The sequence below is a fragment of the Eriocheir sinensis genome, chromosome 36 (assembly GCF_024679095.1).
Source record: "Eriocheir sinensis breed Jianghai 21 chromosome 36, ASM2467909v1, whole genome shotgun sequence".
Taxonomy (NCBI): Eukaryota; Metazoa; Arthropoda; class Malacostraca; order Decapoda; family Varunidae; genus Eriocheir; species Eriocheir sinensis.
In genome coordinates this window covers 17,382,331-17,396,856 of record NC_066544.1, presented here as the reverse complement: position 1 = coordinate 17,396,856, position 14,526 = coordinate 17,382,331, and the positions used below count along the sequence as shown (strand labels likewise).

General features: G+C 45.0%; 3 protein-coding genes across 9 annotated transcripts in view; 1 reads left to right on the top strand and 2 right to left on the bottom strand.

Moving 5' to 3' along the window:
- The window catches only part of LOC127007956 (zinc finger and BTB domain-containing protein 17-like), a 56,369-nt gene extending 54,396 nt beyond the window's left edge, over positions 1 to 1,973 (bottom strand). For all 6 annotated transcript variants that reach the window (XR_007760720.1, XR_007760718.1, XR_007760719.1 and 3 more), the window contains exon 1: positions 1,915 to 1,973. The gene's annotated coding sequence lies outside the window, so the exon portion shown is untranslated. The remainder of the gene's footprint in view (positions 1 to 1,914) is intronic.
- A 623-nt stretch (positions 1,974 to 2,596) lies between these two features.
- LOC127007953 (leucine zipper transcription factor-like protein 1) lies at positions 2,597 to 8,239 on the bottom strand. Its single transcript, XM_050879498.1, has 7 exons — positions 8,131 to 8,239; positions 7,275 to 7,411; positions 5,232 to 5,426; positions 4,891 to 5,101; positions 4,641 to 4,760; positions 4,289 to 4,435; positions 2,597 to 3,902 (listed from the first exon to the last, which is right to left on the bottom strand). The coding sequence occupies exons 1-7, from the start codon at positions 8,131 to 8,133 to the stop codon at positions 3,756 to 3,758; spliced, it is 960 nt and encodes a 319-aa protein (XP_050735455.1). The 5' UTR covers positions 8,134 to 8,239; the 3' UTR covers positions 2,597 to 3,755.
- A 135-nt stretch (positions 8,240 to 8,374) lies between these two features.
- On the top strand, positions 8,375 to 14,221 carry LOC127007952 (endonuclease 8-like 3). 2 transcript variants are annotated; one of them, XM_050879496.1, is made up of 10 exons: positions 8,386 to 9,130; positions 9,646 to 9,797; positions 10,187 to 10,294; positions 10,548 to 10,725; positions 11,126 to 11,236; positions 11,490 to 11,687; positions 12,312 to 12,505; positions 12,665 to 12,765; positions 13,310 to 13,452; positions 13,872 to 14,221. In XM_050879496.1, the coding sequence occupies exons 1-10, from the start codon at positions 9,032 to 9,034 to the stop codon at positions 14,022 to 14,024; spliced, it is 1,437 nt and encodes a 478-aa protein (XP_050735453.1). In that variant the 5' UTR covers positions 8,386 to 9,031; the 3' UTR covers positions 14,025 to 14,221. The 2 variants fall into 2 exon arrangements, with proteins under 2 accessions (XP_050735454.1, XP_050735453.1); XM_050879497.1 differs by lacking the exon at positions 13,310 to 13,452 and having other exon boundaries at positions 8,375 to 9,130.
- Positions 14,222 to 14,526: the final 305 nt, after the last annotated feature.

Genomic DNA, 14,526 nt, shown 5'->3' with positions numbered 1-14,526 from the left:
TTACTAATGAGACTTTCTATACAACAAAGTGGGGTCATTCTTTGTTGATTTATACCATAAGGTGCTGGCTATCATGTATTTGAAGATACCCTAAATTTAACCTAACAAAACCACAAACAGTTACTATAGGTCTTGACTCAGAAAATTCATATATGCTTCTTACTTGTGAGACTTTCTATTCAACAAAGTGAGGTCATTCTTTGTTGATTTATACCATAAGGTGCTGGCTATCATGTGTTTGAAGATACCCTAAACTTAACCTAACATAAACTAACAAAACCCCAAACAAACACTATAGGTCTTGACTAAGAAAATTCATATATGCTTTTTTACTAATGAGACTTTCTATACAACAAAGTGAGGTCATTCTTTATTGATTTATACCACAAGGTGCTGTCTACCATGTGTATGAAGATACCCTAAACTTAACCTAACAAAACCACAAACAGTTACTATAGGTCTTGACTCAGAAAATTCATATATGCTTCTTACTTGTGAGACTTTTTATACAACAAAGTGAGGTCATTCTTTGTTGATTTATACCACAAGGTGCTGGCTATCATGTGTCTGAAGATACCCTAAACTTCTTGTTCTTTTAATCTGACTCATCTATTGTTTCCTTTCAATATTACCTCTTGCATAATCTTCATTAAATCAGTTACCATTTCTTAATATATTGTGTATTGCAAATAGCCAATTTGTCCATCCATTATTCATCTTTTCACTGTGGATGCTGCTCTCTCTCTCTCTCTCTCTCTCTCTCTCTCTCTCTCTCTCTCTCTCTCTCTCAAAAGGCATCTAGCTAAGTCAACCCAAGATGCCCCCACACACACCCATCTAAGCTCCAGGTCCATACTTACTGTTCTTGATGGTAAAAGAGGTCACAAAAAAATAAGGAAGGCCTGAGCGGTGGGATAAATGAGGCATCTTTTCACTCTCTCTCTCTCTCTCTCTCTCTCTCTCTCAAGGCATTTATCTATGTCAACCCACGATGCCCTTACACACATCCATACTTACTCTGCACCCATACTATGCTCCAGGTCCATACTTACTGTTCCTGCTGGTACAAGGTCATAAATACTAAAAATGGGGATAAATGCGGCATGATAACGCACCTTCGAGGCATCTTTTCACCGTGGATGCTGCGATCTCTCTCTCTCTCTCCCTCTCAAGGCATTTAGCTAAGTCAACCCACGATGCCCTCACACATCTATACTTACTCTATATCCATACTAACCTCCACGTCCATACTTACTGTTCCTGCTGGTTAAATAGGTCATAAATACTAACGATGGGGATAACTGAGGCATAATAACGCACCTTCGCGGCATCTTTTCACCGTGGATGCTGCGATCTCTCTCTCTATCTCTCTCTCTCTCTCCCTCTCAAGGCATTTAGCTAAGTCAACCCACGATGCCCTCACACATCTATACTTACTCTACATCCATACTAACCTCCACGTCCATACTTACTGTTCCTGCTGGTTAAATAGGTCATAAATACTAAGGATGGGGATAACTGAGGCATAATAACGCACCTTCGCGGCATCTTTTCACTGTGGATGCTGCGATCTCTCTCTCTATCTCTCTCAAGGCATTTATGCGAACTTCACACCCATACTAAGCTCCAGGTCCATACTTACTGTTCCTGCTGGTAAAAGAGGTCACAAATACTAAGAATGGGGATAACTGAGGCATAATAACGCACCTTCGCGGCATCTTTTCACTGAGGATGCTGCGATCTTTCTCCCTCTCAAGGCATTTAGCTAAGTCAACCCAAGATGCTGCCACACACATTCATATTTACTCAGTTATTCCACAGCCATACTAAGCTCCAGGTCCATACTTACTGTTCCTGCTGGTACAAGAGGTCATAAATACAAAGAATGGGGATAAATGAGGCATAATAACGCACCTCGAGGCTGTGAGCGCGGGGACACCCAGATGTAAACACGAGCCATCAGCTGTGTTCTCAGATGCGCGATAATGATCCATAGAGCACGACAACTGCATCACCTAGACGCTTAATTTTATCAATATATTTATGCTTCTAACTTGCAGAAAACGTTGATGATTAACAGTTTTAATATATAAGGAGTATAAGTGAATGTCATTTTATGTGTGATTGGACTGAAGGAGATTTGGGTCAGAATTCAGGAATACCATGTTCTAGTGGTCAGCGTGCCTGGCTACTACTACGCGGGCCCGGGTTCGAATCCCGGCCCGGGCACTCGGCGTGCAGCTCACCCAGCTGTTCATCCTCCCTTTCGGGCTGGTCGATAAAGGGTACCTGGGGAAACCTGGGGAAGGTAAACTGTGGTAACCCGGACGTCACATGTGCACTGGCCCGGGGAAATGGTCTCCCTCCCGCCACAGGCTCAAGGGCCAATATGCCACGGCTGGAGATGAGCACCGAGGCCACTCGCTGCTACAGCGTGTGCCCCAAGCTTTACCTTTACCTGTATATGTGCTATGGAATTAATATGGATCGAGGTTTATGATTATTAAATGCACTAATTCATCCTTGCCACCCATAAAAATATTAATACTCTCAATAGTTATTTTTTTATGATAAGTTGGATTGGAAAACGCTATACTTGTCTGGGTACGAAGCTTTTATAGTCAGAAATCGAGGAATACAATGTGCCAAGTTTGACTGCCTCGGTCTGATCGAACGGCAACTGATCACAGGCCGGGGTACTCGCGTATTCTTTCTTTATTTAATCATTTACTATTATATATATCACATGAGGCAGACCGTGAACAAGATAAATTATTAGAAAGAGTAGCCACAACTTCGTGTCTCGGAGAAATATAGGAAAGAGAGAGAGAGAGAGAGAGAGAGAGAGAGAGAGAGAGAGAGAGAGAGAGAGAGAGAGAGAGAGGTTCTGCAAACATATGTGAAGCTATGTAAAACTGACCTCCCTCCCTCTCATAGAAGACCAAAAAAAGTAATTTATATAGTTTATCAAGAACACATGCCCCTTGCCACTGTATTAGGCCGGTGTTTCTTATAAGTGTTACCTACGAATATATCATTATAGTTGTACAATCGGGTAGGGATGCCATGGTATTTATATGCTACTCCCTTTTCCTTTGCTGTGTACTTTTCCAACACTAAACCATCAGTCAGTCAATCAATGAGCAGAGATTGATGTTTTAATTAAAGAGCTCAAGACGTCAAATGAATGAGATTCCGCGCATTCCAAGAGGGTATGAAGGTGTCGCTGATGTCCGACCCCGCTGAGTCGCTGATGGCCGACCCCGCGAGAGAGAGAGAGAGAGAGAGAGAGAGAGAGAGAGAGAGAGAGAGAGAGAGAGATTTAAATGAACGGGAAGAAAGGGAGAGAGGATACATTGATTGATAGATAAATAGATAGAGAGAGAAAGAGAGAAGATGGAGGAGAAGAAGAAGAAGAAGAAGAAGGAGAGAGAGAGAGAGAGAGAGAGAGAGAGAGAGAGAGAGAGAGAGAGAGAGAGAGAGAGAGAGAGAGAGAGAGAAACGGACAGAAAACGAAAGGAAGGAAAGGAATTAAGAGAAAAAAGACAGACTTAGAGAAAGAAAGAAAGAAAGAAAGAAAGAAAGAAGAAGTAGAAGAAGAAGAAGAAAAGAAAGGAGATGAAGGAAAGGAAGAAAGATATGACATACTGATAGATAAATATATAGGAAAGAGACAGAGAGAGTAACCCTACCCTTCTCTCTCTCTCTCTCTCTCTCTCTCTCTCTCTCTCCTATACCTACACCCCCACTCCCTCTCACACCTCCTCCAGCATCGCCTCCTCTGCGTTGGGTTCAAATTCCCGCAGCCTCTTCCGCAGCGCCTTGATCTGATCGTTCTTCTTGTTGAGCATCTTCTTCATGTTCTGGAAGGCGCCGGTCTGGGAAAACTTCTTCTCCAGCTCCTGAAAAGAATGATAATGGAGTGTAATGGAAGGGAAGGGAAGGGAATGGTCTATGAAGGGGTATGATAAGGGGGGGGGCACACGAACAGGGGGTAGAATATAATATGATAGAGGGTCACTATATTATTATTTTTACATATAGAGGCAATGCTATCTATCTATCTATCTATCTTTCCCTTTTCCTCCTCCAGACTCTCTCTCTCTCTCTCTCTCTCTCTCTCTCTCTCTCTCTCTCTCTCTCTCTCTCTCTCTCTCTCTGCTTCCTACTCTCCCTCATCTCCTTTTTCTTTTCTTCCTTTTTTCACGTCCCTCATCTCCCTCTACTCTCCTCCTCCAATCCTCCTTCTCATCATCATCATCTCCCTTTCCTCTCCTCCCCTTCTCACCTTCTCTGCCAGCTGGAGTTGCGCCTTGACCTGCTGGAGGCCTTGCTTGGAGGTGGTCAGGTCGCGGGCCATCTGATCTTGGGCGGCCTCGTGGTTCTCTATCTCCGCGCTCAATTGCAGCCTCATCCGCTCCACCTCGTTGCACAGCTGGACAAAGAAACACATAAGATGACCGGGGCAAAGGAAATAACTATGGGTATGAATAGACTTTTCTGATCTTTGTATGTCAAGGCGGGCACACACAAAAATGATGGGGCAGTGGGTGTGACTGATGCACCCTCCCAACAGTGATAACAAGCCAGCCACTGTAGGTGCATGTAGCCAACACCATAACTATAGGTCTGCTCCTTGCCTCAGTGACGTCCTCAGAGGTGGGTCGGTTCGCCAGCCCGTTCTTGATCCTGTTCAGCTCATCCTTGGCCTGCTGCAGGTTCAGACTTGCCTCAGTCTTGCCCTTGGACACCTCTGACACCTGTGCAAAAATAATGAAATTACATGTGCAAGATTATACGTACTACAGTTGGGTAATACATTAATACATTACACCACTACTATAACTGTATACCACTAGTGAGAGCTCTGGCCGCAAGACACACACGTACCTGTCCTTTGGCTGACTGCAGTCTCTGAGAGAGGTCAATATTTTCCTGCGTCAGGCGCTGGATCTCCGCCTGCAGGAGAGCCAGCGGCCCCTCAGTCTCTGTGAGGGGCGCCAGGGGGGCGAGGGTCCTCTTCCTGGGGGATGGAATGGTGCCCGCCCAGCTGTGGTCTCCCTCCTTCTCCTCAAACTTCTTTATCTCCTCAAGAAGCTCCCTGGAAGTATAATGGATAAATAATGTAGATTTTTTTTTCAAGCAATATTTCAGAGTAGGCAGTCATTTGATGAAGCAATTAAATGGGCTGTCACTCCACTCTCTTCACACGAGCTGTGCGCAACACCTACTTGTTCTCGAGGTCTGAGGTGTCTGCGTCGAGGGTGAGGTGCCATTTCTGCGCCTGCTTGAACAGTCTGGTCAGCAGGAGGGAGTTGGTGTGGCTGGCGTGAAGCAGCTCCCCCTCCACCTCGGCCTTCACTACGTCCCCCAGGCTGTCCAGGAGCTCCCGAACCTCCTCAAGTGTGTACGTGTCATCCACCAGCCTAGCGAGGGGAGGGTCAGAGTGGTGAGCCAAGGGAGAGGAGATGACTGGACATGTAGAATTGTGTACAAGTCAACATTTTCAAGCATTTTTTAAGGACAAGTTTAGAGGGACGACTATCTGATGTGGATATTACTTCTACTACTACTACTGTAACGGTCCGAATGTGAGTGAGCGAGAGGGTATGTAAGTCAGTGAGTAACAGAGTGAGTAAGTGTAAGCGAGTGCGTGAATGAACGAGAATGTGAGTAAGTCAGTGAGTGACAGGGTGAGTAAGTGTGAGCGAGTGGGAGCGTGAATGAGTGAAAGAGTGAATGAGTGAGGGAGTGAATGGGTGGCTAAGGAATGTAAGTGCGTAAAAGGTTATGAGAAGATAACACGGCGAGCGAATGAGCGAATATATGAACGAGTTACTGAAATCCATCATCTCAAAGCCTCGAACCCCCCAAGAAATTAATAACTAGTTAGTTAGATAGGTAGGGTTTGATTGTAATGCCGAGAGGGAGTCACGTGAAGAAGGGGGAGGAGCTTAGCGAGGAGCAGAGGCGAGAAGGCGAGGGCAAGGAGACCCACGGCCCAGTGAGGAGAAGAGCCACAAGCTTGGGAGACGTGAGTAGACAAGCACCACTGCCACAAGCTTGGGAGACCTGAGGAGACGAACACCCCTACAACAAGGAGCGGCAGCGAGGAAACACAGAGAGGTGTCCATCTCTCCACTCAGCCCCCGACCCACACATCACCCACGGCCTGCTGTGTGAGGCGGGCTAGTCAGGAGACGAGCAGCAGGAAGCAAGAAAGGCAGCGAGTTGGAGTTGAGTGGGAGAGGTGTCCATCTCTTCACTCAGCCCCCCACCGAAAAACCACCCACGGCCTGCTGTGTGAGACGGACTACAGGATGGGAACTTTTATGGCGGGGTAACCTGCCCCTCGACTGCCCTGGTGGCCGATATACCACTGCCCCAAGCTGTTCCCTACATCACGATGAGCGCCCGCCTCTTCACACCACCCGAGCTGCTCCCTCTCCACATCAAGCGGCGCCCGTCTGTCCATCACCAGGACCGCCCCTTTCCCATCGTGGACGTCCCCTGCCGAGCCCGACACTCACGCCAGCTCCTGCTTCTCCTCCTCCAGCAACCAGAGCTAAGCATTAAGTGTATTCCCCAAATCTCCCTTGTGCCGGTAGCTAGATAGATTAGAGGCATACAGCCTGTCAGTCATTCATTTTTTAGTACTTTGCTAACCTTTGAAAAGTGAAACTAAATACATATTTATATACAACCTTACTGTGTTATCATTTAGAGCCTGTTTTACTGCTCATTTGAGATTACTGAACCCTTGCACACATCCCCCCCCATAGTACATTATCACCATCCAGTTTCTTAACGCTGTCTCACAAGTGGTTCACACGGAAATCCTCCCACCTTCCATAATTAGTCACACAAGTAACGCCCTTCTGGTCACGAACCTCGGAACGAGTGTTCACTTGTCCTGAGGCCTTACCATCCGGGACCAGCGCTCGGGAATATAGACTACTACCACGCTACCATGCACATACCATCACAACTATAGTGGTCGTCTAAAAGGGATGTAGCGAGTAATACCCCCGGTTCACTACTACTACTACTACTGCAATTTTATACTAAATCTCAAAGTTCTAGTAAAGATAAAGTTGGGGGCATGTGCTACAGCTGCGCATGGCCTTGGTGTTAATCTCCGTCGCAGTGGCCCTAATATAAGTTTCTACCACAAGAGGATCGAAGGATATCCAGACATGCATACAGACACACCTCCCCTCCCCCTCTTCCAACCTGATATCCTTAGCATCCTACTGGTATCCTAGACATCCTACCTGGTATCCTTGACATCCTGGAAGCACGCCTCGATGGAACGAAGTCTCTGGGCTCGCTGATATTTGCTGAAACGAAGGTAGGAGGACACGGCCGCCCGGTGCTCCTCGCTCAGCCCAAGTTCTCCGTGGATGACACTCTGGAAAGGAGAGAAAAGTTAAAGGTATACGATAATGCTGCTACTGGCCTCGGTGCGCATCCCCGTCACACTACCTCGGGACACAAAACATCACTATATAGTCACCAACACTGTCACTGCTGCTTAACGGGTGGTCATAAATTAGACAGTTTGGGTATATATAACTGTGGATGAGACTCTGAAAAGTAAAGGTAAAGCGCTGCTCGTGGCCTCAGCTCTTATATCCGTCACACTACCCCGGGACACAAAACCTCACTATATAGTCACCAACACTGTCACTGCTGCTTAACGGGTGGTCATAAATTAGACAGTTTGGGTAAATATAACTGTGGATGAAACTGAAAAGTAAAGGTAAATCTGCTCGTGACCAGGAGAGCATGTATATAGGCACCTCGATTCGCCTGTTTGACAAGCCTCTCGCAGAAATTGTTGGGCTTTCCATGGACTATTTGGTGACTAGTGACAGTGTTACCCGACCTCTGCACCATGAACGGGATAATCACCCATGAAAACCCGAATAATGTTCTCCAGCTGTAGCCTTAGAAAATAGTCGTTTAAGAGTATATTAGGCCAGACAACCTTAGTCTGTTAGCACATCTGAGTTCACAGGCAATAATACTGCAATACATAGAGGGTACAGTTCGCACATCAAGGTAAAAACTCCTTATATATCACAGTGAACAGCATGGGTGTCACAAAACCTATCTAATCCTACGTACCATGGTTATACAGGCGTCACTCACGTTGTACAGGTATAGTGTGAGGCAGGTGAAGGTACGAGCCGCCCTCACCTGGTGGTTGCCATGGTGACGTCAAAACAGAGAGAGAGAGAGAGAGAGAGAGAGAGAGAGAGAGAGAGTGTCTGTAGGTTATTTGGTTATCTAACATCTGAGGATAATCAAGGAAATATGTCTATTCCAATTCCAAATTCTAAATTCCTCTCGTGCAAACACTGGTCACGTGATGCGTTTCGTATGGACGTTCTGCATGTAAACAAAACACGTGAATGTAAACAAACTTGCTTATAGAAAACAAACGTGTTTAAAGAAACGTTGTATCGCTTCGTTGGTGATTGATATTGATATTGGTCCTCCTCATGATTCTCTCTTCTGCGTCTTCTTCTTTTTCATTACACTTGGATGTTTCACTGTGCACGGAACTGTGTTTTCCATACTCTTTGCTTACACAGTCTTTTTACTTCTTTCAATATACGTATAATAAACATGGGCAAAGTAATGCGCTCTGTTGCAAACCAAGATGTAAACAAACTGCCTCGCGCCCAAACTTGAAGGGCAGGATTTCGTAACCAGCAGTCGCCCAATTACCTGTATTGAAGAAGAGAAGAAGGCTCGTTACGTGTATTGAAGAAGAAGAAGACTATATAGTTACGTGTATTGAAGAAGAAGAAGACTATATAGTTACGTGTATTGAAGAAGAAGAAGACTATATAGTTACGTGTATAGAAGAAGAAAATACCTAACCTAAGGCCTAACCAGCCCCTAACACTGAAGAAGACTATATAGTTACCTGTGCTGATGAAAAAAGACAACTAGTTACGTGTATATAAAGAAGAAGAAGACTAGTTACAAGTGCTGTGTCCTTGTGTGTGATGCCGGCAGGATGGTGGAGGGCCCGGGCTGCAAGATTAACGGCGAGAAGCTGAAGAAGAGAGCGGTGGGCCAGACAGTGGCGGGCGTGGCCGGGGCAGTGGTGAAGAAGGTGAGCCACAGATTAGGGCAGTGAGTAGGGGAAGAGTAGTGAGCAGGGGTAGAGTAGTGAGTAAGGTGAGCCACGGATTAGAGCAGTGAGTAGAGGTAGAGTAGTGAGTAAGGTGAGCCACGGATTAGAGCAGTGAGTAGGGGAAGAGTAGTGAGCAATGTTGAGTAAGGTGAACCACGGATTAGAGCTGTGAGCAGAGGTAGAGTAGTGAGCAGTGGTGGAGGTGAGACACAGATAGAGCAGTGAGCAGGGGTGGGTGTGGCTGGGACAATGGTGAAAAAGATGAGCCACAGATTAGAGCAGTGAGCAGAGGTAGGTCAGTGAGCAGGGGTAGAGTAGTGAGCAGTGGTGGTGAGACACAGATTAGAGCAGTGAGCAGGGGTGGGTGTGGCTGGGACAGTGGTGAAAAAGATGAGCCATAGATTAGAGCAGTGAGCATAGGTAGAGCAGTGAGCAGGGGTAGAGCAGTGAACTTTCCTACCATCTTGAAATACTAAGCCTTGACCATCTTCCAGAGCATACAACAAAGCCGTGATGGAGCCTCGGAGTATGACAGCTTCTATGGGCAGAAAATTACAGATGTTAAGACACTTGGCAAGGAGCTGTTTATGTTCCTGGAGTGTGAGCTGTGTCTGAGGGTGCACTTCCTCATGAACGGCAGCCTTCGGTGAGTATAAACAGCCCCAGACTTAATTTTTTCATCTCTCATTAGTCATCTCTTAACCCATCCGCTGCAACTGGCACGGATTTGGCTTTCACTGGTAGCCTGGTTACACATACTCCCAGGTCTTTCTCTGCCTCTGTGGTGGGTAGTGGAGTGTTTCCCATGTGGTATTGGTATGCTGGATATCCCCTCCCAAGGTGCGTGACTTTACATTTTTCTTCAATGAATTGCAGCAGCCAGTTTTTGCTTCATTCCTATAGCTTGGTGATGTTCTCTTGTAGGAAATCTGCAGTCAAGGAGTTAAACAGCCTTCCTTCTATATTCATTCTTCATAACACTTGTGGATGCAGGCTTGAGCTAGGCTAAGGTCTGTCTCATCCCCTTGTCCTCAGGTTCAATGATGAGCCGGTGTGGCCAAACAACAAGAGAGACGCAGCAGTGCTCAGGTTAACCCTCACCACTGATACCATCTACTTCTTTGACACTGCAATTGACACGAGGTAAGGTATCCCACTTCCTAATGCAAAAGTTAACGTTTATCTTAATTCTTTCAGTGGCAGTCTTCAAAACATTCTTCCTTCTGTGCTTCCTTCATCACAAAACTTCAGCCCTTTCAAGAAGTTCATAAAAAGATAACTTATGACCAATCAACCACAAGAACTCAAAAGGAAAGGCCGTTACAAAGACAGTCCCTCCAAAATGCACTAAACTGACCCTTAGCATACATATATTAAGTGCCAACCCCTCCCACAGATCCTCCTCTGAGAGCCAACAGAAGCACCGTGACCTCATTGACCTGGACATCTGCTCCCCGACCTTTGATTTCCAGCGGGCCGTTCGCACCATCAGGGAACATCCAAGTCGGGTCATAAGTGACGTCATACTGGATCAGCTGGTGTTGCCGGGTGTGGGGAACATTATAAAGAATGAGGTGGGAAGCTAGTAGTAGAAGTAGTAGTAGTTGTAGTATTCAAGAGTTTGGTGGATACACAAGCTTACAGTAATTGATTTCATGCTTTTTGTTACATGTAATTTGAGCAGTTCTGTTTCAGTTTTGTTTGCATGACTTTGTTTCTCATAAATTATATAAATTCAGTTAGTCTTGTATGTGCTGTTGCTTGCCCTACTATGTAATTTTTGGTTGAATAATTATAGCTCATACTTCTTGCAAATTTCACTGCTTCATCTTTCATTACGCAGGACTCAACTGTATTATTATTGTGTTGATAACTGAAAGTGTGAAGATGTAGGTGATTTCCCTTGAACAAAACCTTACAATTATTCTTGGGATTTATCTTTTGGTAATTTATTTATTTATTTTTTTTTTTTAGGCTCTCTTCAATGCTGGCATAAACCCAAACAGCAAGGTGGAGGAGCTGAGTGAAGAGCTCGTCTCCCTCCTGGTCAAGACAAACAGAGATTTCACCAAGATATTTTATGAGGTTTGTGAAACCATATTTTTGACTTCCTTGCCTTATTTTTGTCTACTTATTATAATGCTCTACCTCCATTCTCCTTCTACCTTGTAGTAATGGCAAGATGTAGGAAGAGGCTACAAAATCCCAATGATCAAAGAGGAAGAGGAATCAATACTTCATCTGTTATTACACAATTTACATCTTTCCTTTACTATGAGCACCGAGGCCCCATGCAGCTATAGCGAATGCCCTTAACTTTTCTCCCCTTTCCTGGCAGTGTCGGAGGGGTGGGGGAGACCTGCGCAAGCACATGAAGGTGTACAAGAAAAGTGAGTGCCAGGAGTGTGGGAGGAAGCTAATGCAGTGCAGGATCGGGGAGAACGAGAGGCTCACTTTCTTCTGTGCCTCCTGTCAGACCAACACCTTGAGGCTGCCCAGCAAGAACTCCCTTCTGGGCTGGGTCTACAATGTCAAAGTCAGTGTTGTGTTGCCTGTGAAGTCTTGTTATTGCTTTTTATTATCATTATTATAAGAGACAAATCAGATTGAGAGGGAGGAGTGCAGACACTGTAAATTGCCTGTTCAGAAACCCCCAAACACCTGAGAGGCTTACAAAGAGAAAATGGAAGGAAAAGCAAAGAGAAAAGTAGAAAGAGGGCGAGATAATATAGAATGAGAGAGGTAAAAAAAAGGACGAGATAACATAGAAGATTATAGAAGTGGAGGGAGAGAGAGAGATATGTTAAGAATTATCTATTATTGCTATTATTAATGTTGTATAGGGACAGGGCATTAGACTGGTCATAACTTATTTTCTGTGGGATCTAAGCTTTCTGTGTCTGTATATTATTTCTGTGGGATCTAAGCTTTCTGTGTCTGTATATTATTTCTGTGGGATCTAAGCTTTCTATGTCTGTGTATTATTTCTGTGGGATCTGAGCTCTGTATCTATATATTCTGTGGGATCTAAGCTCTCTGTGTCTGTGTATTATTTCTGTGGGACCTAAGCTTTCTATGCCTGTGTATTATTTCTATGGGATCTAAGTTTTTTCTGTATATATTTTTCTGTGGGATCTAAGCTCTGTGTCTGTGGCTGCAGGATGGTTGGACTTGTGCCATCTGTACGCTAGAGAACAAGGGCGGAGTCAGTCGGTGCAGCGCTTGCCTCACCCCTCGGCCACAGACTCAGGGGCCTAACGTGTCTGCCCGGGTCCTCGCCGCTACCGCATCCCCAGTCAGAGGCAACAAGAGGAAGTTTGAAGGTGGAGGAGGAGATGCTCACAGTGCTAAAAGGTAAGTCATGTATCGTACAATGGGAATCTTTCTGCTTGATCCGATGCTATTAAGGAACTCGTTGTGGTTATAATGTTGAAGTTTAATAATTATGTGTGAACCTTCTCTGCTATTTCCCTCCAAGAGTAAAAACAGTTTCCCTCGTCCCTCTTGTCTCAGGTCAGCCAGTGTGTTTGGGCATGGCAGTCACCTCGCTGGGACTCACGCCTCCCCTGCCTCGCCAGCCCCCAAGCGTGCGTCTGCCCCAGCCACTCCCCAGGGTGAGGCATAACACCTGGACTCTGACAGCTTGTGTGGAGAATGGAGAATTAATGATAGAATTTTCTTTTGCCAGCTTCCTTTTCTTCTTAATATTTCTACTCTGGCAGCTTGTGTGGAGAAGAGAGACCTAGTGATTAGAATTTTCTTTTGACTGCATCCTTTTTTTCACAATGCTATCTTGAGTTTATGTTTTGTACTGATAATGAATTGCTCTCTGCACAATAACTCCCGACTCATTCTTTCATCCCTCTCATCTCTGTTTTATTAATCTATCTACCTACCTCTCTCTCTTTCTACACTTCAATCTTTCTATCTATATTTCTGCACCACTATTCCCTATTTTCTTTTTCATCGTTTACAAGGAGCGCTGTATAAGGAAGAAGAAAGGGAAATGGGGTACTGATAAAAAAGTGCAATTATTTTCTGAACAGCAATGGATACTGCACCTAAAAAGACTGATGGTCAAACCCAAGGAAGGATAAATTTAATTCCTGATGGATCATAGCCTGACTTATTTATACACATGTCACTTGTCCCCATTAGGCAGTGAAGGGCCCAGAGTTGTGTTGTGCGCTGGTCACAAGGCAGCCGCCACACAGCGCACAGTGATCAAGGAAGGCGACAACAAGGGCAGAATATTCTATGCCTGCAGCAAGCCAGCCAGACAGCAATGCCAGTTTTTCATGGTAAGCGGAAGGGGTACATGCGTCTGCCTCGCCCTCGGAGTGAAATTAATGCCATGACAGTCGTGGCCTTTGTATTCTGGCACTGGTAAATTGTGTGCTGGTCCATGTGTGGTGGAGTTGACATCTTCCTCTCATTCTTCTTCTTTTCTTTGTTTATAGTCCATCTTTTCTTGGGGTTGGATTTGCAATGATCCTCCTCCATTTTGCTCGGTCCCATGCTAATACTTTCTCTGTTTCTAAGTTCTAACATGTCCAAATCTTGATGCACTGTTCCTCTTCATGTTCTTGGTTCTCCACGTTCTCTTGGTTGGAGTGGAACTGCCATATGGATCTAAATTGACAAAACAGTAATTGAATGTATATAATGGATTGCACCTTTCAGCCGTCAGTGACACTAATGTTTTTCCTCTTCCCTGTAGTGGGCCGACGACCACCACCCCAAGTGTCACCACGGCAAGGTGTCCATCGTGCGCACGGTGCTGAAGCAGAACGCCAACAATGGGCGCACCTTTTACTGCTGCCCCCAACCCAAGAACAAGCAGTGCGACTTCTTCCAGTGGGTTGAAGGATGAGTGAACAGAAGGGCAGGGTGTGTGTGTGTGTGTGTTCTTATTGCTCTATCAAATTTTATAATTCCTACCTAATTCCTGTATAATATCAAACAGTTACCAAAATTTTTGTATGCTTTTTTTACAAATGACTTTATGTGGTAAGGGATTCCATGTATAAGTTCATGTTTCTGTGTGTGTGTGTGTGGGGGGGGGGGGGGGGATGCATATCAATAATGTTTAATAAATTATATGTAATGGAAATATGGTGAAGGTTTTTGTTTGATAATGTTAAGTTCATATTAAAATATCCGGTGAAGGGCTTAATAATGTACGTTATGCAGCAAAGAAAATTTTATAAAAGTTTTTATAATGTGTATTATATAAAATAAAAAAAATATGGCAGACCACTTTGGAAAGCTTCTCTGAGCAATACCTCATCACACCACTATGGTATGTGGAGGATGATGACAGGACTATACCAGATACACCTTCAAGGCCTTACCCGTCCATTGTCTCTGTCTTA

What these genes read in the sequence shown, in the direction of transcription:
- LOC127007953 (XM_050879498.1), bottom strand. An exon ending in CAGGATGTCAAGGATACCAG is followed by an intron (nt 5,427 to 7,274) that starts GTAGGATGTCTA and finishes TCCCCTCGCTAG; the next exon opens with GCTGGTGGATGACACGTACA. An exon ending in AACTCCAGCTGGCAGAGAAG is followed by an intron (nt 3,903 to 4,288) that starts GTGAGAAGGGGA and finishes CATTCTTTTCAG; the next exon opens with GAGCTGGAGAAGAAGTTTTC.
- LOC127007952 (XM_050879496.1), top strand. Translation starts at nt 9,032, where the DNA reads ATGGTGGAGGGCCCGGGCTGCAAGATTAACGGCGAGAAGCTGAAGAAG. An exon ending in CCGGGGCAGTGGTGAAGAAG is followed by an intron (nt 9,131 to 9,645) that starts GTGAGCCACAGA and finishes ACCATCTTCCAG; the next exon opens with AGCATACAACAAAGCCGTGA. An exon ending in GGAACATTATAAAGAATGAG is followed by an intron (nt 10,726 to 11,125) that starts GTGGGAAGCTAG and finishes TTTTTTTTTTAG; the next exon opens with GCTCTCTTCAATGCTGGCAT.